We start from the raw sequence: 21753 nt of genomic DNA, 5'->3' as shown, positions 1-21753 counted from the left end.
CTGTAGCATAGATCACGCCTTACGCATCTACGACAGGCCCCCCGACACCAGCGCTGCGCCTCGCCCCTGCGCCGGGCGTCATGGCGCTAGTCCACAGCTCCCAAGGCTCCGCCTTTCCCCCACCATGCGCTCCGCCAATCCGCAGCGGTAACGTCACGGCGCTCTTCGGCGCACTCCCATCCACCGCATCTGACTGCGCCTTTAGCGTTCTATAGCGCGCGCGTTAAGTTTGTCCACGGCCGCCTCCCGTTCGGGAGCAGCCCGGCCGGGCAGGGAGAGGAGGTGGGACGAGGCGGGGCGTTGCGGCCGCCGTGCCAGGGTGACCGGTTTCGCTGTATTCGAGGTGGCGGGGCGGGCGGAAAGAGCAGAGAGGAGGCCGTGGTGCAGGATGGCGGCAACAACCTACGAGCGGCTGAAGCTGTGAGTTCCGCGGGCCGGAAGCCGTTGCCCGAAAGGGTCTGCGGGGCGGCGGGTGGGGCGGCAGGTGTGGGCCGCCGGCAGCTGGGAGGCTTCCTGAGTTCCGGGGCGGCGGGCCGGGTGTGGGAACCCCGCGCGCTCCCCGCCTTACTCGCCGGGCGCGGCCGCCCGCGGCGCCGCGCCCGAGTCGCCACAGGCCCGGGAGCGGCTGTCCCGCCAGCTTTTCTCCGCTCAACTCGGCCTCAGAGGCCACGGCGGGGGACCGAAGCTGCGCACCGTCTTCCGGCGAGCCCGGCTCGCCGTTTGGATGCAGCCTTTCGGGGCACGCTCCTCCCCACTTTATTTTATTTTTTATTGTTTGGAGAGGTGGCGGCTAAATTTATCCTTATTGCTTAGGAGAGAAAACGAGAAGTTTTTTTCTTATTTCATGGACCCATAGCAGCACAGATAGCAGCATGTTAGAGGCCACACACAAATGGATAAACCTTTATCTGGGCATTGAAGCCTTCGTGACCGGTCTTGAGGATGCATGAAAAATTTAAAGTACAGTCAATACTCTTAAGGTCCTAAAAGGTTTACTTGGCTTTAAATATTATACCGCCCAAGCATAAAGCAGATTGTTAAGTCCACGTGGACAGCCAGGGGCTACTGTAGAGAATTTTGGCTCTGTAAATTGACTTTTCGGTAAAGCCAAGCTCTTGAGGCTCTGAGAAATAGGCTCTGGTTGTTAGAGTTGTAAATTAGGTATTTGTAGGGTTTGGGGTTCGTCCTGGGTTTAAAACAAAAGCAAAAACATGATTTCCCTTAGTATTCCTATCAGCCCCTATGCTTTTCTTGTCTGTGAATAACTTTGTTCTACTCACTTTGTGTTTAATGCTTTACCTCTAGACTGAAAATCCAGTGACCACATCTCAGAAAGTCTTTGGCAGCAGAAGCAGATGTGATTATTGAGAAGCTTATCTATCCCTAAATAAGTTAAAACATCTTGGGACTTAGGCACAGGTATCGCATTTCCTATACAAGGATATGAGGACATCAAGATGTGGTTTGGGCACTTCCTATGCTCCCCAGAACCTCAAGCTCACTTAACTTTCTGGAAGGTTCAGTTAAAAGTTAGGGCTGCAGAATTGGAAGTGAGGCCATCTCGACATCAGATGTATTGCATAAAAAAGATTACTTTTTCCTCAGTCCACCCCCCCTTACCACTTATCTTCACTGTAATTCCCTTGAAAAACCCCAGCTGCGCACTTCCCTCCACATTTTCCTTGTTAGGTTTCTTTATTCTCTCCCGGTTCCCCATCACAAGGTGATCACCTTGTTGGTGAATGAGTCTAGGAAAGTGTCTTTGACTGAGGTGCTGGCGGGGCCAGTGTCACGTGTGCTGTGTTGGCTAATTAGGTTATTGTTGTCTACCTGATAGTCACTAAAGGGTTTTAATGTGATCCTACACCAGGTCTCAGTTGTGTTTAAGAAATATGGAGCCTTGGCTTGATTGCCTGCCCAGCGTTAGGTTACGAAATGCAATCGAATTTTCCTGTGGCAAAGATTGAATGGGATGGAGAACTTGAGAGTTATGATGATTAACTGCCAAGGAGGCAATAAATGCACCAGTCCAGACCTTAAAAAAAAAAAAAAGCTCTATATCCATAAAAGAGAAAGGAAATTTGGCACTGAAGTGGTGACGCTGATGCTTTTGTATTGATTTTTGTGAGAAGTGGAAACTATAAATTTGTTTGGGGGAAAAAGTAAATCTGGGGTTATATGAAAGTCATTCTCTAATTTTTCAGTGCTTAACTTTTTTCCCTGAAAAAAAATAGTTCTAAATGCTTCTGTAAATGAAGATACAACTTTTTTACAACTTTGTTTTTCTTTGCCAAGGAGTTTGTGAGTTGGAGTCTCTGCTCATTTCTTTTGTTTGGCCCTTGCTGCTCTGAGGCGTGGTTTTAAAATGTGGCCTCTGACCTAAGGTGTATTCTTTTTTAGATGCATTGGAGGTGGAAGTGGTTTCTGATCCATCTAAGAATTATAGGACATAATGGCCATTTTTGAAAGTGCCTAGAGATATGTTTTAAGGAAGATCCGTACAAGAGATAGTTTGATTATTGTATTATGAAAGTATTGTTATTGGGTTTATTTAAATATCGAAGTGCTTGGGATTTTAAAAATTTGTTCTGTGTTATGCCATACATTTTTTCCAGTCCATCTCTGTCCTGTGGTGTTCACCTTCCTAATGCCCTAAGTTTCATCCTCTACTCTCCCGCTTACAATCTCCAGTTCCATTTTATTGACTTACAGGAATAAGCCCACATTTCTTAGCCACCTGTATTCTAGCCTCTTCACAGTCTATCCCCTAACCTTATTTCCCATACCTGCCCAGTGCTTTTTTTTCTTCTTTTTTTTCCCTTTCACCAGACTTGGCCACCCTCTTTTTGCGTCAAGCTTGGGCTTATTTTGATCTTTCTATCCAGAATGTTTTCTTCCTCTCTTCCCCTCTTTACATGCTGATCACATCTATGGTAGAGCCGAGACAACTCCGGTTTTTTAAGTCAGAACAGACTTAGATTTATTTAGACTTAGATTCACGTGCTATTTGCTTTGTGTCCTGACCATGTTACTTAATCTCTCTGAATGGGGTTTTCATCTGTAAAATGGGAACGTTTCTACTTCACAGTATTACAAGGACTGAAAGAGCGTAGATGAAACCAGCATACTTAACAGATACTCCTCGTCTCTGTGAAGCCTTTTTTCCAATGTCTTTTCCTTCACTGAGCTCCCATAACAGTCTGCTGTCACAGGAACTAGACACCAAACGTCTATATGCGTTTTCACATTCTGTCTCTTATGATTCATTAGCAGTGTACTTACTGTCTGATGGACACGAGGACTGAAAGAATGATCGAGCCATAGCACTGTTTGAACCACTCACTTTGCTGCCTAGAAATGATGAAGTCATTAATAAATACTTTGTTTCTCCAACTAGGTTACAAGTGTGTAGAACATATTAGAAACACCTTAACATTGATTTCTTCTCTAGTCCTCAGTTCCTAATGTAAAGCCTGGTGCATTGCAGGTCCTCAGTGGATCACCTAAGTAAATGAAAAGAACTTTCCAGTAGTCCTCGGACATGGTATAGAAATGAGGTACTTAACAACTGAAAATAATTGACATGTTCATTATGGATTTTTGATGTAGAAAGCAATATTGATTTGTTCAGAATTTAAAATTTATACTATTTAAACATCCAGGCAGTTCTTAATATTCCTATTTTGCAACTCCTTTTTTCATTTAAAATCATTTGTGTAAGCCTTTGTAATGTCAAACAGTGATAAGTTTGAAATTGCAAGACAATTAACAGAAATCCATGATTGGAAACCTTTAAAGCATTTTTTTTCCTTTTAAAGGTCAGGTGAAAAAAGTGTAAGGCAGAAAGTGAATCAGGTTGCAGCTTCTATCTGAAGAAACATTGTTTCCTCAGTTAAGAAGTGGACTTTCTTTTTAAAACATTGTCATAGCTGTGAGGTCAGCCAAGCGAGAGGTGATAGAATCCTGAGGACAGGTGTAAACTAAGCAATTCTGTGATGAAGATATATGTAGTTTATACAGTCCAGTGAACATTCAGATTACTCACACATCTCTCTTCTTGACTGCCTTCATCCAATTCCACCTCTACCGTCCACCCCGCCTCCTGCCCATCTCTGATAACCACAAATCTTATCTCTTTTCTATGAGTTTGTTTTTGAAGTGTAATTGACCTACAATGCTATGTTAATTCTTGGTACACAAGATAGTGATTTGGTATTTTTGTACATTTAAAAATGGTCACCATGATAAGTCTTGTTATGATATGTCATCATACGAAGATATTACATAGTTATTGACTGTATCTCCATAGTGTACATTTCATACCCTTGACTCATTTACTATGTTTTATAACTGGAAGTTTGTACCTTTTAATCTCCCTCACCTATTCCTTTCCTTTCCCTACCTACCTCCACTCCGGCGACCCTCTGTTCTCTGTAACTCTAACTCTGCTTCTGTTTTGTTTGTTCGCTTGTTTTTCAGATTCCATGTATAGGTAAAATCATACAGTGTTTGTCTTTCTCTTTCTGACTTATTTTACTTAGCATAATACCCTGTCGGTCCATTGGTTGTTGCAAATGGCAAGATTTCATTGTTTTGTTATGGCTGAGTAATATTCTGGTGTGTGTGTGTGTATGTGTGTGTGTGTGTGTATATATATATATATATATATATATATATATCTCATACATGTTTTTTATCCATTCATCTATTGATGGGCACTTGGGTTGCTTCCATATCTTGGCTTTTGTGAACAGTGTTGCATTGAACATAAGGGTGCGTATATCTTTTCTAATTAGTGTTTTGTTTTCTATAGATAATTACTCAGGAATGGAATTGCTGGATCATATGGTAGTTCCATTTTTAATTTTTTGAGGAAGTGCCATACTCTTTTCCATAGTGGCTGCCCTAATTTACCAACAGTGCAGTGTTCCCTTTTCTTGACATTGTCTCCAACACTTATTGTATTTGTTGTCTTTTTGATAATAGCCATTCTGACAGGTGAGAGGTGGTATCTCATCGTGGTTTTGATTTGCATTTCCTTCATGATTAGTGGTGTTGAGCGTCTTTTCATGTGCCTATTGGCCATCTGAATATCTTCTTTGGAAAAATGTCTGTTCAGATCCTCTGCCCATGTTTTACTCAGGTTGTTCATTTTTTTTTAAACTTTATTTATTTATTTTTAAATTTATTTTTGGCTGCTTTGGGTCTTCACTGCTGCGCACGGGCTTTCTCTAGTTGCTGCACATGTACTTCTCATTGCAGTGGCTTCTTTTGTTGCGGAGCACAGGCTCTAGGCACGCGGGCTTCAGTAGTTGTGGCACGAGAGCTCAGTAGTTGTGGCTCACAGGCTCTAGAGCTCAGGCTCAATAGTTGTGGTGCACGGGCTTAGTTGCTCTGCAGCATGTGGGACCAGGGCTCGAACCCATGTCCCCTGAATTGGCAGGCGGATTCTTAACCACTGCACCACCAGGGAAGTCCCTGTTCATTTTTTTTTGGATCTTGAGTTGTTTGAGTTCTTTCAGTATTTTGGATATTAACCCCTTATCAGATGTATCATTTGAAAATATCTTCTCCCAGTCAGTAGGCTGCCTTTTTGTTTTATTGATAGTTTCCTTCACTGTGCAAAAGCTTTTTAGTTTGATGTAGTTACTTTTGTTTATTTTTGCTTTTGTTTCCCTTGCCTGAGGAGACATATCCAAAAAAAATATTACTAAGACTGATGTCAGAAAGCATCCTGCCTCTGTTTTCTTCTAGAGGTTTTATGGTTTCAGGTCTTACGTTTAAGTCTTTAATCCATTTTGAATTTACTTTTGTGCATAGTGTGAGAGAGTAGTCCATTTTGATTATTTTGCATGTAGCAATCTCGTTTTCCAAGCACGCTGTCCTGGAGAATGTTCCATGTGCACTTGAAAGAAGTTCTTTCTTTTTGTTTATGTGTATATCTGTTATAGATTTTTGGTTTGTGGTTACAGTGAGGTTTATATATAGCAGTCTGTCTGTCTGTGATTATTTTAAGCTGCTGATCTCTTACGTCAGACACATTTTAACAACCCTGCATTTCTGCTCTTCTCCTCCTCCTTGCCCCCGCATGTTTACTCTTTTGATATCATCTTTTATATCTTTTTGTTTCGTGTATCCCTTAACTACTTATTGTGGATGTAGGTGATTTTACTGGCTATATCCACTGGCTGCAGAGCTCATGGTGTCCCAGAGCTCGTGTTGGCCTGCTGGTGGGCAGAGCCCGGGCCCAGGGGGCTGGGCTCGGTCCTGATATGGCAGGCTGTGGGGCTGCGGTGGTCCTGGAGCTGTTGTCTGTCCACTGGTGTGTGGGGCGGGGACCTAGGGCATCCCAGGGGTGGTGCCTACACATTAGTGGGTGAGGCTGGTCCTAGGGCTAGTGCCAGCCCACTGGTGGGCTGAGCTGGGTCCCAGGGTCTCTGGTGGCAGGGTTCTGGGGATCCTGGGGCTAGTACTGGGACCCTGGTGTCTAGGGGTGGTCCTGTGCCCTTTGGTGGACAGGGCTGGGTCTTGGGGCATAAGAGAGCATGTCTGCTGGTGGGTAGGTAGGGCTGTCTCTGCCTGGCTAGTTGATTGGCCTGAGATGTCCCTGGTACTGATGCTGATGGAGCCAGTGTAGGCAGTGGGTGGGGCCAGGTCCTTGTGCTAGTAAGCTAGAAGGAGGACTCCAAAATGGCACGTGCCACCCCCAGTGTCCTTGTGGTAGAGTGAGCTTCTAAAGATGGCTGCCACCATCTTTGTCCCCAGGGTGAGCCGGTTGCCTCCTGCCTCTCCAGGATCAGCAGGTGAATCTGACCCAGGCTCCTTTCATATTTTTGCTTCTGTCCTGGGTCCTGGAGCATGTGAGATTTTGTGTGTGTCCTTTAAGAGTGGAGTCTCTTATTTCCCACAGCCCTTTGGCTCTTCTCAAAGTAAGTTCCACTGGCCTTCAAAGCCAAACGTTCTAGGGGCTCATCTTTCTGATGTAGGAACCCCGAGCTGGAGAGCCCGATGTGAGGCTGGACCCCTCGCCCCTTGAGGAGAGCCTCTGCAGTTGTAATTATCCTCCCATTTGTGGGTCGCCCCCACTGTGGTATAGGTCTTGGTTACACTGGCTCTCCTCCCCTCCTACCCGTTTTGTTGTTCCTTTTTTGTATCTTTAGTTGTAGAAGATCTCTTCTGCTAGTCTTCCAGTTTTTCTCATCAGTAGTTGCTCTGTAAAGAGCTGTAATTTGGTGTGCCTGTGGGAAGAGGTGAGGTCAAGGTCTTCCTGCTCTGCCATCTTGGCCACACATCTCCATGGGCCTTTATTTTCAAAGCTTAATAGGCTTTGAAGTCCATGGTCTCTGGGATCAAGAAGAGAGAGTGCAAGCTCATGCCTATTTTGATATATCTTCCAAAATATGTGTCATCTTAACAGAAACTAGGACTCTGGGTTGATATCAAATCCCCTGTCTTGAAAGAAACTAGGTAGTATTCCTGTTCTGTTAGTTAATAGTTGATACCTATTGGATTCTGATAACCTCACCAGTTTATTTTAGTATACAGTATTACTTTGAACTTTAGAGATTTGATATCAACAGCATAGTTAATGACCAGATAATCTTCTTGGAGGGAATTTCTTTAACTTCTAAGATCTATTTCATAAATAAGTAATGTGAGAGAGTTTTACTGAAATGAGAAACATCACACCAGTTGAGGGCCATTCTTTTTGCAACAGGGAGAAGATTTTGCCTAGATATTTGTTCATCACTGAGTCTTCTGTCTTGGTTTCCATGTACTTATTACATTGAGAACTTAGCAGAGCCTGTTGACTGGTTAATTTTGGAAAAACTCCAGGCAGAACTTGGTGTTAGTGATACTTTGTAGACTTTCTATTTAGAGAACACCCTGCTTCCTCTTTCTCTTCTTATAAGTTACAGTATAACTTCAAATCCAGTTAAAATTTGACCTCTCATGATCTTTCCTTAGCTAAGAGAAAAGAAACAATTTTTAAAATTCCGTTTATTCTGTCACTGAGCCAAAGAAAACATTAGTTAAGGGCCATATAGAAATAACAACTTAATGTATGTGTTTTCTGACTAATTATGTTCTATTCTCTAAGAAAATTGAGCTTTTACTATCTTGTGTGAGAATACCAATGGGAATGGATAAGCTTAGAGTCCTTGTCTGCAGAGGCTTGGTAGCCTGTTTGGTGAAGATTTTTTTTTTAATAAATAAATAAATAAATTTATTTATTTATGGCTGCATCGGCTCTTTGTTGTTGGGTCTTCATTGCTGTGTGCAGGCTTTCTCTAGTTAAGGCGAGTGGGGTCTACTCTTTGTTGTGGTGTGCGGGCTTCTCATTGTGGTGGCTTGTTGCAGAGCTCGGGCTGTAGGTGCACGGGCTTCAGTAGTTGTGTCACGCAGGGTCAGTAGTTGTGGTGCATGGGCTTAGTTGCTCTGCGGCATGTGGGATCTTCCCAGACCAGGGTTCGAACCCATGTCCCCTGCATTGGCAGGCGGATTCTTAACCACTGCGCCACCAGGGAAGTCCCTGGTGAAGATTTAAAAACAAAAATAACAATAAAACCATAACCCCAGCAAAAATTATACCCTGAATGTTTACTCAAGTGTTTCTGACTGTAAGTGCTAGAGAGTTAAAGTTAATTTCATGAGCTTTTGAAATGAAACCTGGGAGCATAAAGCTTACAGAATAAAATTTATTACATAAAACACACTTCAGATCAGTATTAAGGCCAATTAAACAGTGGTGGGAAATGAAAGGAGGGAAAGGAGAAGAGGAAGGCAGCAAAGGCATATGTAGATAGCTGAGTTGGGATGACACTTGCTGTTATTAGTTGGATGAATTAGAGCGATTACTTGTAATTAGTCTTCTTAGAAATGTTGATTAGCTGGCAGTCACTGTTCATATCTCCAATTCTTGCTCCAATTCTTAAGCCATTTTCAATAACATTTATCAGAGCAGCCTGGTGGCAGCACCAGCAACTTAGATTCTAGCAACATCTCTCTGAGAGGTAAGATCCAGCAAAGGTCCCAGAGCCCTTAGGCTAGATCGAACTCTTTACCTTGATCCACAATTACTCTTATTTTTGTTCTTTTAACACCTTTTTAAGCTTAATTTTTATTATAATCTAATACGAGTATATGGTTTAAAGCTAAGTAACACAAAGCTTATATATTAAAAGAGCACTTTTCAGCACTCCCAACTCCCACTGTCCCAGAGGCATCTATCAATACTTTCATTTTTTTACAATGTTTATTTATTTAGGTTGTGCTGGGTCTTAGTTGCGGTATGCAAACTCGTAGTTGTGGCATGTGAACTCTTCGTTGTGGCATGTGAACTCTTAGTTGCAGCATGCGGGATATAGTTCCCTGACAAGTGATTGAACCCGGGCCCCCTGCATTGGGAGCGTGGAGTCTTACCCACTGGATCATCAGGGAAGTCCCAGTATTTTCATGTTTTTAAGCAGTTTATTCTGGTATTTTGCTTTACACTTCTAAACAACATGTTTATACTGCTATTTCCTGATTTGTTTTTCAGTTTCAGTCATATGATGACTTTTTACTTCAGAAGATGAGAATTTAGCTTTTATACCTCTCTTCCTTTCCTCTCCTCTCAGTGTGGTTATATTAAGATATTCAGTGTTCACATTATTATGGTTGTGTAGGTATGACTCAAAGGAAGTCAGTAATGTATTATAATCACATTTCCTTATAAAAATGCTTTGTTTTTCCTTGAATTAAAAAGTTTGCTTGACTTTTCTTTAATGTACCTGTTGCTAATTAATCTTCAGTCTCTGGGACAGCAGTAAAACTCCTCTGCTGATGGTAACTGTCAATTCATCTTCTTCTGTGAGGCTTACCTCCAGGAGCCCTATCCCCTCTGCTTTAATCTGGACTGGCTGTTCTTTAGGCCTGTTGCATTGTCCTGGAACTTCCCTTTACCATCATCATGAGAATTTCTTTTACCTCTCTCCTGTTTTGGATTCCAAGTCTAACTCTTGATTTACTCCATGTCGATGAAACAGCTTTTCCTTCTTTCCAAGAAAGAGTGAAAGAGAAGTATCTTTTGAGATATTGCACATCTGAAAATGCTTTCATTCTGTCCTCACGTTTATTTGTTAGTGTGACTAAGTAGAGAATTCTCAGAAATTATTATCCTTCAGAATTTTAAAGACCTTGCTGTTGAATAGTCCAATGTGTTGCTGTTGAATAATCCAATAGTGTGGCTGTTGAATATTTCAGCACTTCTTTCTCTTAGTTTTTTTTTTTTCTGGAAACTTTAGGATTGTATCTCTATGGTATTTTGAGTTTTACACTTAATGTGCCTCTGTGTGTGTGTGTGTGTGTGTGTGTGTGTGTGTGTGTGTTTCATGTATTTGGTGGGCCTTTTACATCTGGAAACTTGTCCTTTGGCTTGAGGTTTCTTCTTTGTTTTTGCACTATTTGATAAATTTTTTTCTTGTGTACTCTCCTGGAATTCCTGCTAAGTGGATGTTGAACATCCTGGATTGTGCCCCTCTCTTTCTTCCTGTCTTCTCTCCCCCTCCTGTCTCTTTCCATCTCCCCTTTCTTCCTTCCTATGCTTTTCTGTCTTACAGCTCTTATCTTTTTATTCTGTTCTCAAGGAGAGTTCTTCAGTTTTATTTTCCAGTCCTTCTACTGAATATTCAAATTATTATTTCTGCCGTCAGTCCAAAAACATATTCTTGCTTGCTGAATCTCCTTCTCCCCCCCCCCCCCTTCTTTTTGGTATTTTTGTTTCATGAATGCAATGTCTTCTCTCTCAGGCTACCAGTTATAAATGTGTTTTGAAGTTTTATTCTGTTCTCAGCATAGTTTGTTTACCCAAAGTTATTTTTCTCTTTGTTTTGTTCTGTGTCTTCTGTGATGGAAGCTTAGCTCAAATATCTGGTGATCCTTGGTTGTCATTTCATGGTTAAGAATGAGGCACTAAAAAATGGATTGGAAGGGTCTGTTTGTGGGTCATGATTTGTCAGTTGGTGGCCTTCACTAGAGTGATTGTGCAGGAACTCAACTGTTTCTTTGGGGGAGGTGCCCTAAATATCAGCATTTGCAGGTCTTTTCTTTTGGGCCAGTAAGTTTCTTCAGAGACAGTATTCATAGCTCTTTCGGGAGTTGGGGGAGTGGGATGCTTGGCTTTTAGCCTTCTGGGAACCTGGCAGAGGAAGAGGGTGGATGATTTTCCCAATCTGTAAGCAGACCTTCTCTGTGTCTCCAGACTTTACTTGACTCACTGTGGTCCTCAGCTGTGCCTGGTTTCTGGAGTTCAGGTCTTCTCTTGTTGAACTGCTCTAAGCATTAAATCATATGGTTAGGGAGGTACCTGGACTCTAGGTTTGGGTAGGGATCTGATTGTTCCTTACACAGACTTTGAACCACGTTACTCTTACCCCCAACCCTGCAGTTAATCTCACTGCCCCACCTCATCCCCTACCCAAGTTCTTAGTTCTTGAGGCTTTTCAGCACTCTACAGCTGGAGTCTGCTTACTTCGTTGGCTCTCACCCCATAGGCAGTTAGATTCTGTAGTAACTTAATTAGCCCATTTCCAAGCGCTTTTCTTCTTCCAGACCTGCATTTGAATGACTAGTATCTGCCCTACAGCCTGCACCCATCTCTTGGTACTACCCAGATTCCATCTTCTGAAAGAATATCAAGGCTTTTTCTCTGGAGGGTTTTCACTCTTGGAAATTCATTTCATTCTACTTCGATTGAAAAGCTAATTTGTTGATCTTCTCATTTCACATGTACCTAGCCAGACTGGAAGTGTTATATATAGTATATTTCACCTTCATATAAAAGAAATTTTCATTTCTGACTTTGTAATTTTAAGGATTTTGAACACATAGTGAGGTTATTAACTTTGACTGCGATTATTAGGAATGTAACAATTAGTAAAGGCCTATTTCTGTGGCTGTATATTTTTTGTATATGATTTAAAGTCTTATTTCAAGATGTATATATATATTAAAAAAATAAGTTGATTTGCAGCTGCATTGGGTCTTCATTGCAGTGTGTGGGCTTTCTCTAGTTGTGGCGGGCAGGGGCTACTCTTCGTTGTGGTGCGTTGGCTTCTCATTGCGGTGGCTTCTTGTCGTGGAGCACGAGCTCTAGGTGTGCGGGCTCAGTCTTTATGGCTCATGGGCTTAGTTGCTCCGCGGCATGTGGGATCTTCCCAGACCAGGGCTCGAACCTGTGTCCCCTGCATTGGCGGGTGTATGCTTAACCACTGCGCAGCCAGGGAAGTCCCCAAGATGTATGTATTTTTTCAGTGTTCCACACCCTTCCAGATCAGTTTTAAGTTTAAATGTCAAGTTGGGAAAAATTTTTTAATTGCTTATATTAGGGATACTTTTTGTTCCATGTATATTTTGAAATATATTTATTTGTGTATTTATATATATATTTTACATAATTATACATATTAAAATTTTAATAGGAGATTTTTCTGCTCCTATAAATATTTGATTTTATAATAAATTTCACTGACTAAAAGGTATCTGTTAGGTAACACACCAAAACTTGTATATGGAAACAAGTATGATTTTTTTTAATTCATTGACTTCATTCAAATAATTTATTTTTATGGTAGAAGTTTTGCAGGTGAGAAGCTTAAATACATTGGTTTTAGGGCCCCGTCAGTTACCAAAATTCAAGGATGCTCAAGTTCCGTATATAAGTGGCGTAGTGTTTACATATAACCTATGTACATCCTCCTGTATATTTGAAATCATCTCTATATTATAATACCTAATACAATGTAAATGCTATGTAAATAGTTGTAAATACAATATAAATGTTATGCAAATAGTTGCTGGTGTTCAGCAAATTCTAGTTTTGCTTTTTTGGAACTTTCTGGAATTTTTTTTTTCTTGAGTATTTTCAATCCACTGTTGGTTGAATCCACCCTTGTGGAACCCATGGATAAGGAGGGCCTACTGTATATAGATAAAAGAAGTCAAAGTATAAGAGGGTGGAGCTATTGAGGGAACACAGTATGCATTTCTCTACTGGCTGTTCATTTAGATGCAAGCTTTGTGTTTTTGTCCACTGTATTGAAAAAGTGGAGGGATTTGATTTCTGAGATTGTATGTTGATAATCATCTCTTATATTAAGAATAACATTAGTTATTAAAGAAGTAACACCATTTGTATGAAGTAAACTGTGGTAGCTTCCCCCCCCCCCCCAAATACAGCTGTGAATTTAGAAGAGCTTAGGGCCCTGAGCAATATGAAGAAGATGGATATAATAAAACCCAGGGACTTCACTCGTGGTCAGAACCGTGTAGCATTCATCAGCCTTTGTCTCAAATGTAAAACTAAAGCGGCTGAGTAGGAGCAGTGGTGATGGCTTTGTCAAGAGACTGAGACAGCAGAAGAGAAAACTAAAGCTCAGTGGTCTGAGGTCATTTAGTAAAAAAAAATGATGCCACCATTTCGTGGAGTTTCTTCTTAGTGTCAGGCATGTCACACATATTCTCTCATTTGCCCTCACCGATCACTTACCACTTTTTAATAGAGAGAAAGCTGAGCTGGGAAGTTCAGTGATTTGTTCAGGGACTCATGACAAGTAAGCATGGAGTGGAATTCAAACCAAGTTTGTAAGAGCTTAAAACCTGTAACTTTTTCACCATACTGTGTTACTAGAATTTGAAGGCATCATCTTTTGGTAGGATGGCCCAGAAATTGATGTGTTCAAGATCCTAGTCAGTCAGGAAAACATTGTTACTTATACTTAGGTTAAGACATAAGGAAAAAACCTTGGTTTAATAAAATATAAATTAAAGACACTCCATTAAAAATGGTTTTTAAAATGTTTTATCACTTAGAAACTCACACACCAGGTATCAAACTCAATTGAAGGAAACATCTCTTTGTTTTGTTCCAGGAAGATAAAGTTTTTTTGTGTTTTGGCCAGGGGTTAATGTGGAGATTATTTCATTCCAGGAGGGATTTGATCACTGTAGTAGTTTTCTATTGCTGCTGTACCAAATTACCATAAGCTTAGAAACTTTAAACAATACAAATGTATTATCTCTTAGTTACTGTCGTTCAGAAGTCCAATATGAATCTCACTGGGCTAAAATCACGTTTCATAGTGGAGGCTCTGAGGAAGAATCCAGCTCATTCAGGGTGTTGACCAAATCCATTTTCTTGTGGTTGTTGGACTAAGGTCCCTGTTTTCTTGCTGGCTGTCAGCCTGAGGCCACTCTCCTGTCCCTGCACGTGACCTCAACATCTCAGGAACTACCAACAACTTGTCACATCCTTCTCATGATTAAAATCTTCATTGTAGGAAAGCATTTCCCATTGTAGGAAAGCATTTCACATGACTCTTTCAGATCCTGAGCCTGTTTAAGACCTGGAAATGCAGTGGGACATCTGATGCACAGGCATTTAAACAGCATTTAAAAGATTGGGGGTTGTTAGGGTGTGGAGGGATTCTAAAGAGTGAGGCTTATAAAATGCCCTCTGATTTAGAGACAGATTTTTTTCCAAATGCTTTTATAAAGAAGTCTTGTTTTTCAGGTCTACTTTTTGTTTAAAATTTTTGTTTCTACTTGGTACTTGTTTTTTTATTTATCACCAACCTCCTTGTCCCTAGTACTTGTGTAATGCTTAGCACATGGTAGCTTTTCAATAAATTTGTTGACTTACTCCTGGAGTGCCACTTACCCTTGCACAAAACATCTTCTGCAGGTATGGACTGATGTGTTGGATTTTTTTTTTTTTTTTTTTTTTTAATGATTCGAGACTAGAGGTAACTATCCTATGACTAGATTGTCTGGAAGTTTTTTTATACTTCCTTTAGTTTGTTTCAGGACCTCTCACTTTGCTTTCTTTTTATAGGTTTATTGAAGCATAGTTGACATATAATCAACTGCACATATTTAAAGCATGCACTTTGATACATTTTGATATATTTTACACCTGTGAAACCATCACCAGTATCAAATGAATACAGTCATTACCCTTAAAAGTTTCCTTGTCTGTAATCACTCCCGTTTTCCCTTCTTTGTGCAAGTTAAACATACAACTACAATATGACCCAGCCATTCCACTTCTAAGTAGTCATCCAAGAGAAATGATGCATATGTCTGCCTTAAGACTTGTACTAGAATGTTCATAGAAGCTTTATTCATAATATCCTAAACTGGAAATGGCACAAATGTCCATCAGCAAGTGAATGAATAAACAAATTGTGATATATCCATACAGTGGACTACAATTCAGGAATAAAAAGGAACATATATTTAGTTTGAATTGAAGACTGCCATATTTGAAGCAGACTTGTTTCCTTTGTTGCATTTCTTATTTTGTATTAAAATTGACTTTCATTTCCTTGGCATACCCCATTCCCACCCCATGGAGGAAATATTAAGAAGTTAGTTATAGATGAACCATAAAAGGATGTAAGTTATATTTGGATAATTAAGGGTTGATTATTCCTCAAAAACTTATAAGTCAAAAATGGTCAGTATAGTTTGTTCTGCTACAGGACTTGTTTCTGTAACACCAAATAGCTTATACATGGTCAGTAAGTAAGAAATGATGGGGCTTCCCTGGTGGCGCAGTGGTTGAGAGTCCGCCTGCCGATGCAGGGGATACGGGTTCGTGCCCCGGTCCGGGAAGATCCCACATGCCGCGGAGCGGCTGGGCCCGTGAGCCTTGGCCGCTGAGCCTGCGCATCCGGAGCATGTGCTCCGCAACAGGAGAGGCCACAACAGTGAGAGGCCTGCATATCGGGGGGGAAAAAAAAAAAAAGAAGTGATGTCAGTGATGGTGTGTGGGTTTATTATATAAGATTTTTCATTGGCAAGAAGAGTAGAATAGAGGGAGTAGAATTTAAAAGGAAAGGAAAAAGCCCTCAGATTGGCTGCTGCAAAGACAGATGTTCTTTCAAGTGTGGTTTAAGAACAGCAGAGATTAGTCCCTGGAAAAACAAACAAGCTAGTTCTCGCCCCAACTCTGGTCAGCTCCTGGAGGCCCTCCATACCTGCCGGTTCCGTACCTGCAGGTTCCAACTTGGTTGAATCCACGGTTGCAGAGGGCTGACTGTACTGCACCATTTAATATGAGGGACTTGAGCATCCACAGATTTTGGTATCTGGAACCAATCCCCGGCAGATACCTGTATTTACTCCTGTGCCCACCTTAACAACAGCCTCAGTCTCCATTGTTTTAGTGCCTGCAAATCTTTATTTTAACTTTATTTAGTTTTTGTTATTTCCTGAGGCAGTCCCCAGCCATGCTGAATTGCTTGCCTGGAGTTATCCGTTGTACCTCCTGAGGAGCCAACTGTTAATTTTTGTTGGACTCAGGTTACAAAGTTGCATAAATTCTGAGTACTCTGCTAATTGTACCCCCTTTATTTTTTACTTTGCAGGATGAGGTTTTTTTTTCCAAGAACACATCAGTGGCATTCAAACAAAATACAAAAATGTTAAAGTAGTTTATTTTAAACAATTTCCTGGAAATGTGTTTCTTAGTGTTTTTAGCTAATACTTAAATCTTGGTTACTATGTGTCAAGTGTTCTAAGTGCTTATCAAAGAGCATCTCATTTTATCCTCACAACAATGCAATTTAATGAGTCTGGTATTATCCTTATTTTATGGATAAGGGAACTGAGGAACACAGGGGAGGAGTAACGTGCCCAAGTTCACACAGCACAGTCTGGTTCCATAGAATGTGCTCCTGACTACTGAGCTACATTGCACCATGTTGAGTATAAATTAGATTTTAGTATGATTTTCTTACGTAAGTCAGGGTGGTAGTTTTACAGCGAATTAAAACCTTATCAGCATTAAATTAGGTGAAAAGAGTTGCAGTGAACACATAAGGACAGCATAATAGCTTTATCTATTCAGAAGCTGGGAAAATGATGTCATTTTTTTTTTTTTTTTTTTTTTGGCGGTACGCGGTCCTCTCACTGTTGTGACCTCTCCTGTTGCGGAGCACAGGCTCCGGACGCGCAGGCTCAGCGGCCATGGCTCACGGGCCCAGCCGCTCCGCGGCATGTAGGATTCTCCCGGACCGGGGCACGAATCCGTGTCCCCTGCATCGGCAGGCGGACTCTCAACCAATGCGCCACCAGGGAAGCCCAATGATGTCAAATTTAAACACTGTTCAATTGTTACAACAGGTTTTTTTGGAAGTCTTCATTTCACTTCGTTATTTATGGTTTTAAATTTCTTCTTAGGCATATCACACCTGAAAAATTTTATGTGGAAGCTTGTGATGATGGAGCAGATGATGTACTTATCATCGACCGTGTGTCCACAGAAGTTACACTCTCAGGTATTTCATGGCCAGATTTAGAAGTGTCTAGAAAGATTTTACACTTAAGTTGCAATAGTTAAATTAATGAGATCCATGTGGGTGTGTGGATATCTGAGTGTCTTCTTAGAAAATTTTAATTCTTGCTGCCTCATTTGATTTTTATGCATTAATTTTATACTTTTTCCTTTTCATGAAAAGGAGAAATGATCTTGAAAATTTTAGGTAGCATTTTACTATTCATAAGGATTTAAAAACTTTCTTTATTTGTTCCCTTATCAATACCGTAACAGGATTGGTTTTGTTGGTATGTTAGGTTCCTTTCTAGCTGTAAGATTTGAATTATTTGAGTGTGAGAAAGTTGTTTTAGCATTAAGTGTGTGGAATGTTAACAGCTGATTTGGTTTCGAAAATATTCATGACTATGAGGATAATTTAATAAATGAAAAATAATATATACATCGCTGGGTAAAACTTGTGTTTTAGGCAGAATGATTTTCCTAAGCTTTATCTATCTATCTTATCTATCAATCCAGTTATAATTTAGCTTTGCTTCTCTGGGGTGTGAAAAGCAACTTGTTTTTCAATTGTGTGGAACACTGATTTCTGACTAGATTAATGTGAAGTAATTTTGGTAACGAATTAATGTATCATGTGATATCACATTTAGAATTTCATGTTTAAAAATTTACCTCTAGATAGTGTTCTGTATTAATTTTTTTCTGAAGGGCAGTATTTGAGTAACCATAGAGTAGGCATTCGGTAAATGGTAAATATCCTTTGAACAGATTAAGTGAAACATGAAAATATTTTGCATAGGATACTAAAGTGTAAGAAAGGTAGGACTATAAATCTCCATTTCCTTGGTTGTCTGCTTTTTCTGGTAAGCTTTTCCTTTGACCAAATAAAGTAAGAGCTGTTTTAGTTTGATAATTTGGCATTTCCTGTGACTGTTGCTTGGTGACTGCGCTCTGAGAATAGCTGACTGATTTTAACCACCCTTAGTGTACTTCTGAAGTTTAGTCCCACTACTTCTTTATAACATATTGATTCAACCCAGTGTCTTTTTTATTTTTTTGGAGGGGAGGCGGGCTGGGGGTGGTGGGCCTTGCCACGAGGATCTTAGTTCCCCGACCAGGGATCCATCCCATGCCTCCGGCAGTGGAAGCTCGGAGTCCTAACCACTGGACCACCAGAGAATTCCCTACCACCTAGTGTCTTATAAAAGCTTTAGTATGGATGTATTTTCAGTTATTTTTTGTCTTTTCAGTGACATTTTATTTGTACGTAGAGAATGCAGACCCATTTGAGTGGACAAAGCTAAAGGTTTTGAATAGTTTGGGGGTAAAAATGATAACCAGACAGTCATTGGTAGACACATGAAGAGATACTTTGACCTGAAGCTAGTGATGATGAGGGGCTGTTGATCACAGTTTCTCTGGCAGTTTCCTTTTACCATTGGGAATACAAACCATTGCCACCGAAAGAGGAATTTTTTTTCTTCCCTGAAAAACCAACATAGTCTTAGGAATTATCATAGTGTTATTGCCGTTACGCTCCAGTTAATGTAACTTACAGCTGTATCAGTAGTACATTTATGTTTATCAATGATCTCAGTATATTCAGAATCTTCTCTGAGCTTTAAACTGCACTGGTATTTCCATGGTAATTAATTATGGCATAGTATTGCTAAGTAAATTGAATTATTGAGAGAAACAAGTGAATTTTAGACCTTATTCAGAATTAGTTTATTTAGAAAAACAGGGCTGCCTTTAAGAAACAGGACTGGAGTTTACAGCAGTGTTTCAAAATGGGTCCCAGGCTGATAATTAAACTGTGACTGAAAGAAAAATTTTATAGCCACATAGGTTTGGAAAACTTTGAATTAAACAGTGGAACAGCTTTCATTTACTGTAGGCCTTCTCAGAGCCTTTAATTTCCTACTGTGCATTGTGACTCTGGGAGAAGGAGTAGAGTTAGTATGGATGTAGCAAAATAAGTTTCTTTGACTGGAAGACCCTACCTCCCCCCTTTTTGGGCATTATTCCCTAAACTAGAGTTGTACAAAATATGTTTTGTGAAACACGTTGGCTTAAAGTTTAACAACTGTGAAATGAACCTTGTAATGTAAGGTAGTCTTTATTAATAACAGCATTATTGATAAAATCGCAGCTAATGATATTGCCTCCCTGGATACCTGTGTCAGTTTCTTTTAGACGTGAACTGGAGGCTTTTCCTTCCTCCTCCCCTCTTGAATCTTGGCCTCCATGTCTCACATTCTTATTAGGGAATTAGGCGAGTCCTTTTTTTGCATTCCATTTGTTGCATGTTGAGATTAAAATCTTGTTTCAACTTCCATTTACTTTCTAATTCTCTTAAAGGGGTAAAGATTTGGTTTCTGACAAGAGGTTGAATAAATTTGGTTGAAAATTGGCATTGGAAATAACCCTTAATTTACGTAGTGAGGTTGCTGAAGCATGTTACTTTTGGCACCATATTCTAGACAGGCAGAGACCTTTATATGTAACATGGACATCTTTGTTTTATATTCTGCCAAAGTGGAGGTCTAACACTAATGAAGGAATATTGTTTTCTTAAAACAAAGCGTGCATATTGAAGTAACCATTGAAATGAAACTACATTTCTCTTTCAGTTGGTGAGCTTTTTCTAAGTGATTTTTCTTTACTTTCTTCTTTAAAGTCAAGAAAGATATTCCTCCTTCAGCTGTCACAAGACCAATATTTGGTATACTGGGCACAATTCATCTGGTGGCAGGTAAGAAAAATGAGCTAAGATGGACAAGAAGGTAATTAAATCGATGCTATTAGAGTATAAGATGAAGGCACACTTTATATCTTGCTTTAGGCAATAAATCTGTAGGTGTTTGTCATTAATTTATACCCCAAATAGCAAGTGGTTAAATTTGTAAGCCTGAGGTTCTATTTTTTTTAATTAATTAATTAATTTATTTATTTTTGGCTGTGTTGGGTCTTGGTTGCTATGCGCGTGCTTTCTCTAGTTGCGACGAGCGGGGGCTACTCTTCGTTGTGGTGCACAGGCTTCTCATTGCGGTGGCTTCTCTTGTTGCAGAGCACGGGCTCTAGGCACACGGGCTTCAGTAGTTGGGGCTCGTGGGCTCCAGAGCACAGATTCAGTAGATGTGGCACACGGGCTTAGTTGCTCCACGGCATGTGGGATCTTCCCGGATCAGGGCTCGAACCCATATCCTCTGCATTGGCAGGCGGATTCTTCACCACTGTGCCACCAGGGAAGTCCTGGACCAGAGTATTCTAAACCTTCAACTCCGTGGCTCTGTGTTACTAGGAAAGTGATGGTTTTTAATCTAAATTTTATTTCATTGAACTTTTGAAAAGTTCCTTTCGTATCAGGCACTGTGCTGGATGTTATTTATAAAAGATGCAAGTCCCTTTTGTCCTGTAGCTTACAGTTGAGTGAGAGAGGCATTTAAATAGTAAATTACTGCAGAACAATGTAACAAGTTCTAGGAGAGAGATGTACATAGGAAAACTTTCAGGGAGGGCACTTGTGGTTAGAGCCTTGAACAGATGTGAAGAATTAATCTAGTGGTAAAGGCTTACCCTGGTTTATTTGTGGGAGGACGAGGTGGCCAGGATCAGGGTTGGTGTATTAAATGCATGGTGCTGGGATCGCTTCTTGATTCCTGACCACTCATCTTTGGAATGTTGCAGTAGCCAGTTAGTTATACTGCCCCAGCACATTTCTCTACCATTTAGAATGACATGAAGGACATGGGAGGTGTAGATACCTGCAGTGGCCAGATATTATGACCTATGATGCTTTAAGCTACACGTCGGGAAATGCATTAGCAGAGGCCCGTATGCTTTGGGGATGACAGGAGAGTGAGAGAAGCGTTTTCTGTCTGTACTTTCCATCTGCTAGGATCACTGCTCTGGTTACCAAAAGCTTTTACTTTTATCTTTCTGAGAAAAAATTTGATCTTTCAGTAAAAATTTGTCTAAATAATATGCTGGTCTTTCTATTCATAAATTATAAGATTGCTTTTCAAAAAGTATGGGTCCTTTATCTATTTAGCACAGCTCTCGCCTTTATTTATTTTGGCTGCGCCTCAAGGCTTGCAGGACCTTAGTTCCCTGACCCGAGATCAAACTTGCACCCTCGGCAGTGAAAGCGCGGAGTCCTAACCACTGGACTGCCAGGGAATTCCCGTATCTCTTGCCTTTAAAGAATAAGGACTGCTATTTCTGGCTTTACAGTTGCCTTATTTCTATTTATGTGTACTTGGCTCTGCTTTTTTGCAGGTAATTATCTAATTGTCATTACCAAAAAGAAAAAAGTAGGTGAATTTTTCAATCATGTAATCTGGAAAGCAATAGATTTTGATGTCCTTTCTTATAAGAAGACAATGTTGCACTTAACTGATATTCAGGTAAGAACTGGAAGCACTTACTAA

At 40.5% G+C, this 21753-nt stretch overlaps 1 protein-coding gene across 1 annotated transcript in view; it reads left to right on the top strand.

Annotated features, from left to right (window-relative positions):
* Positions 1 to 331: 331 nt before the first annotated feature.
* The window catches only part of SACM1L (SAC1 like phosphatidylinositide phosphatase), a 57732-nt gene continuing 36310 nt past the window's right edge, over positions 332 to 21753 (top strand). The window contains exons 1-4 of the mRNA XM_082847693.1: positions 332 to 420; positions 17224 to 17321; positions 20001 to 20075; positions 21602 to 21729. Of these exons, the coding sequence (XP_082703819.1) occupies positions 389 to 420; positions 17224 to 17321; positions 20001 to 20075; positions 21602 to 21729 (333 nt within the window). The 5' untranslated portion in view covers positions 332 to 388. The remainder of the gene's footprint in view (positions 421 to 17223; positions 17322 to 20000; positions 20076 to 21601; positions 21730 to 21753) is intronic.

This window comes from Leucopleurus acutus (assembly GCF_964270905.1).
Source record: "Leucopleurus acutus genome assembly, chromosome: 10".
NCBI lineage: Eukaryota > Metazoa > Chordata > Mammalia > Artiodactyla > Delphinidae > Leucopleurus > Leucopleurus acutus.
The sequence above is the reverse complement of the archived record's forward strand: the minus strand, read 5'-3'. Positions and strand labels throughout refer to the sequence as shown.